Here is a 2,155-nt window from a genome sequence, read left to right as displayed (position 1 = left end):
CCTGGTGTCGTCTCAGTTTAATAACAACAAGTTTAGTCAAGAGTATAATGTGATTTCATGAAACTGCTCCACCTGGTGTCGTCTCAGTTTAATAACAACAGGTTTAGTCAAGAGTATAATGTGATTTCATGAAACTGTTCTACCTAGGGTCGCCTCACTATAATAACAATAAGTTTAGTCAAGAGTAAATATGACTTCATGAAACTGCTCCACCTAGTGTCGTCTCAGTATAATAACAACAGGTTTAGTCAAGAGTATAATATGACTTCATGAAACTGATCTACCTAGTGTCGTCTCAGTATAATAACAAAATATTTAGTCAAGAGTATAGCGTGATTTCATGAAACTGCTCCACCTAGTGTACAGTGTGAAATAAAATATGTAAAGTATGTTTGCTTTTCATTAATACAAGAAATTGGAAATTACAAAAACCATATGTCTATATATTTGAAAACGTCTTTCTTTTTCTAGATCATGATGTGTTTGTTTCTGTGTTTTTTAAGCCCAAAGCTAGATAATGGGCTATATGCGCTTTGCCCATAACGTCTATTGAAACCCGGTTTTTAACGTATAAAACTTCAAGTTTACCACTTAACCACTGGGTGGGGGTGCTTAATGTTAAGGTAAATAGTGGCCGAAGGCTTGGAAATATATATATATATACATATAACAGCTTAAATATATTCACTTTTATGCGTTAGTTATACAATTTCTTTCGACAGCTATAAGTTGTTTTAAACACAGATAAACATCGTTTAAAGAATGAAAGAGGAACCTATAAACATTCAAATCTAAGTAAGAAAATTAAATTCACTCTTTATGTTTTGTTTTCAATAAATTATTGTTAGATTTTAAATGCAATACACCATACGTAGTCCCTTGGTAGGACAGCGTAGGTTTACAGAATTACAACGCTAAAATCCGGGGTTCGATTCCTAGCGGTGGACACAGCAGATAGCTCAACATGGCTTTGCTCTAACACAACCAAGCCAAACTACCTTATGTAGCCATTACCAACCCTAAAAACACCCTCATTTGAAGTGTCATTATAATGATTACTAATACGAGAATTTCGACCAAGTTTCTTTCTTTGTTTGCTCGAGTATTAGCTACTAGAGGGCTATCTGCGCCATCAATCCCTAATTTAGAATAAATAGACCAGATGGAAAGCAGTTAGCCAACAGTATCTAATGCCAAGTTTTGGGCTACTCTAATTGAATGGTATGAATTGATCGTCACTCTAAAAACGCGTTCATCATGCCAACGTGCGAAACACGATGCTGCAGAAGCGGGACGCTAACCACGGACCCTCAGTGGGATTCACAGTCCAATACGTTAACCACTATGCCTCTAGCCACCTATCGGCCATAGAAATAAATCTAACTTCGATCTTTTACATTGTTAATTAGTTTAATCCGATAGTGTCGTTACGAGAAAGATCAAACTGAAAATATACACACCTGGCAAGCACATGTTTTCCATATAATCACTGTTTGGATCTCGGCGAAATGCATCAGGTGCAGTGTACTTGGTCTCTCGGCTGATTCGACATCGCTGACCTGCACGATCAAATGTTGCCGAGCGACAGACGAAGTTATATTCGTTGAGGCATTTGTCTTGACATTCGGTTCTGTTGAAAGCAATCACTTCCTTGTCGTCATCTCGCTCAAATTTGTACCCTGGTGTTCTTTCGAAGACATATAGTCGGTCAACACATTCCGTGCTGACTTTTGTGGCTGGAGAAACAAAAATTTTATTATCACAACTTATATTATTTATGTGTTAAAGTGGGGGTGGTCGTGTGGGGCGAAGACTTTGAGAAATCTTGTTATATAAGCATATCTCTCTCTTTTCGTTATCAATCGTGTGTAAATTTGGGTTAAAAAGGCTGGAGAATTTCGATAATAGTGGAGTTTGTAGCTGCAGATTACGTTTGTTCATTTGGTGGTAACAGTTGAATTCTCGAGTCCACCTCCCTCTTCCACTCCCGTGACGTTTCTCCTCATATGAGTAATTTCAAAAATGTGGAACTTTTTTAAATAAAAGCTCGATTTTAGTCAAATAAAAACTGTACCAAAAAAATGCTAATTAAAGTTAAGAAAGCTAGTTTTTACTTTTCATCCTTTCTTGTATAGAAATTTATATATACGTGACG

General features: G+C 36.7%; 1 protein-coding gene across 1 annotated transcript in view; it reads right to left on the bottom strand.

Moving 5' to 3' along the window:
• Nucleotides 1–2,155, bottom strand: part of LOC106466602 — a 32,438-nt gene that overhangs the window by 19,065 nt on the left and 11,218 nt on the right. Inside the window, exon 5 of the mRNA XM_022394635.1 lies at nt 1,461–1,736. Coding sequence (XP_022250343.1) covers nt 1,461–1,736 — 276 coding nt within the window. The remainder of the gene's footprint in view (nt 1–1,460; nt 1,737–2,155) is intronic.

This window comes from Limulus polyphemus, unplaced genomic scaffold, assembly GCF_000517525.1.
Source record: "Limulus polyphemus unplaced genomic scaffold, Limulus_polyphemus-2.1.2 Scaffold2316, whole genome shotgun sequence".
NCBI lineage: Eukaryota > Metazoa > Arthropoda > Merostomata > Xiphosura > Limulidae > Limulus > Limulus polyphemus.
Note: the sequence above shows the minus strand (reverse complement) of the source record. Positions and strands in the feature narration are given on the sequence as shown.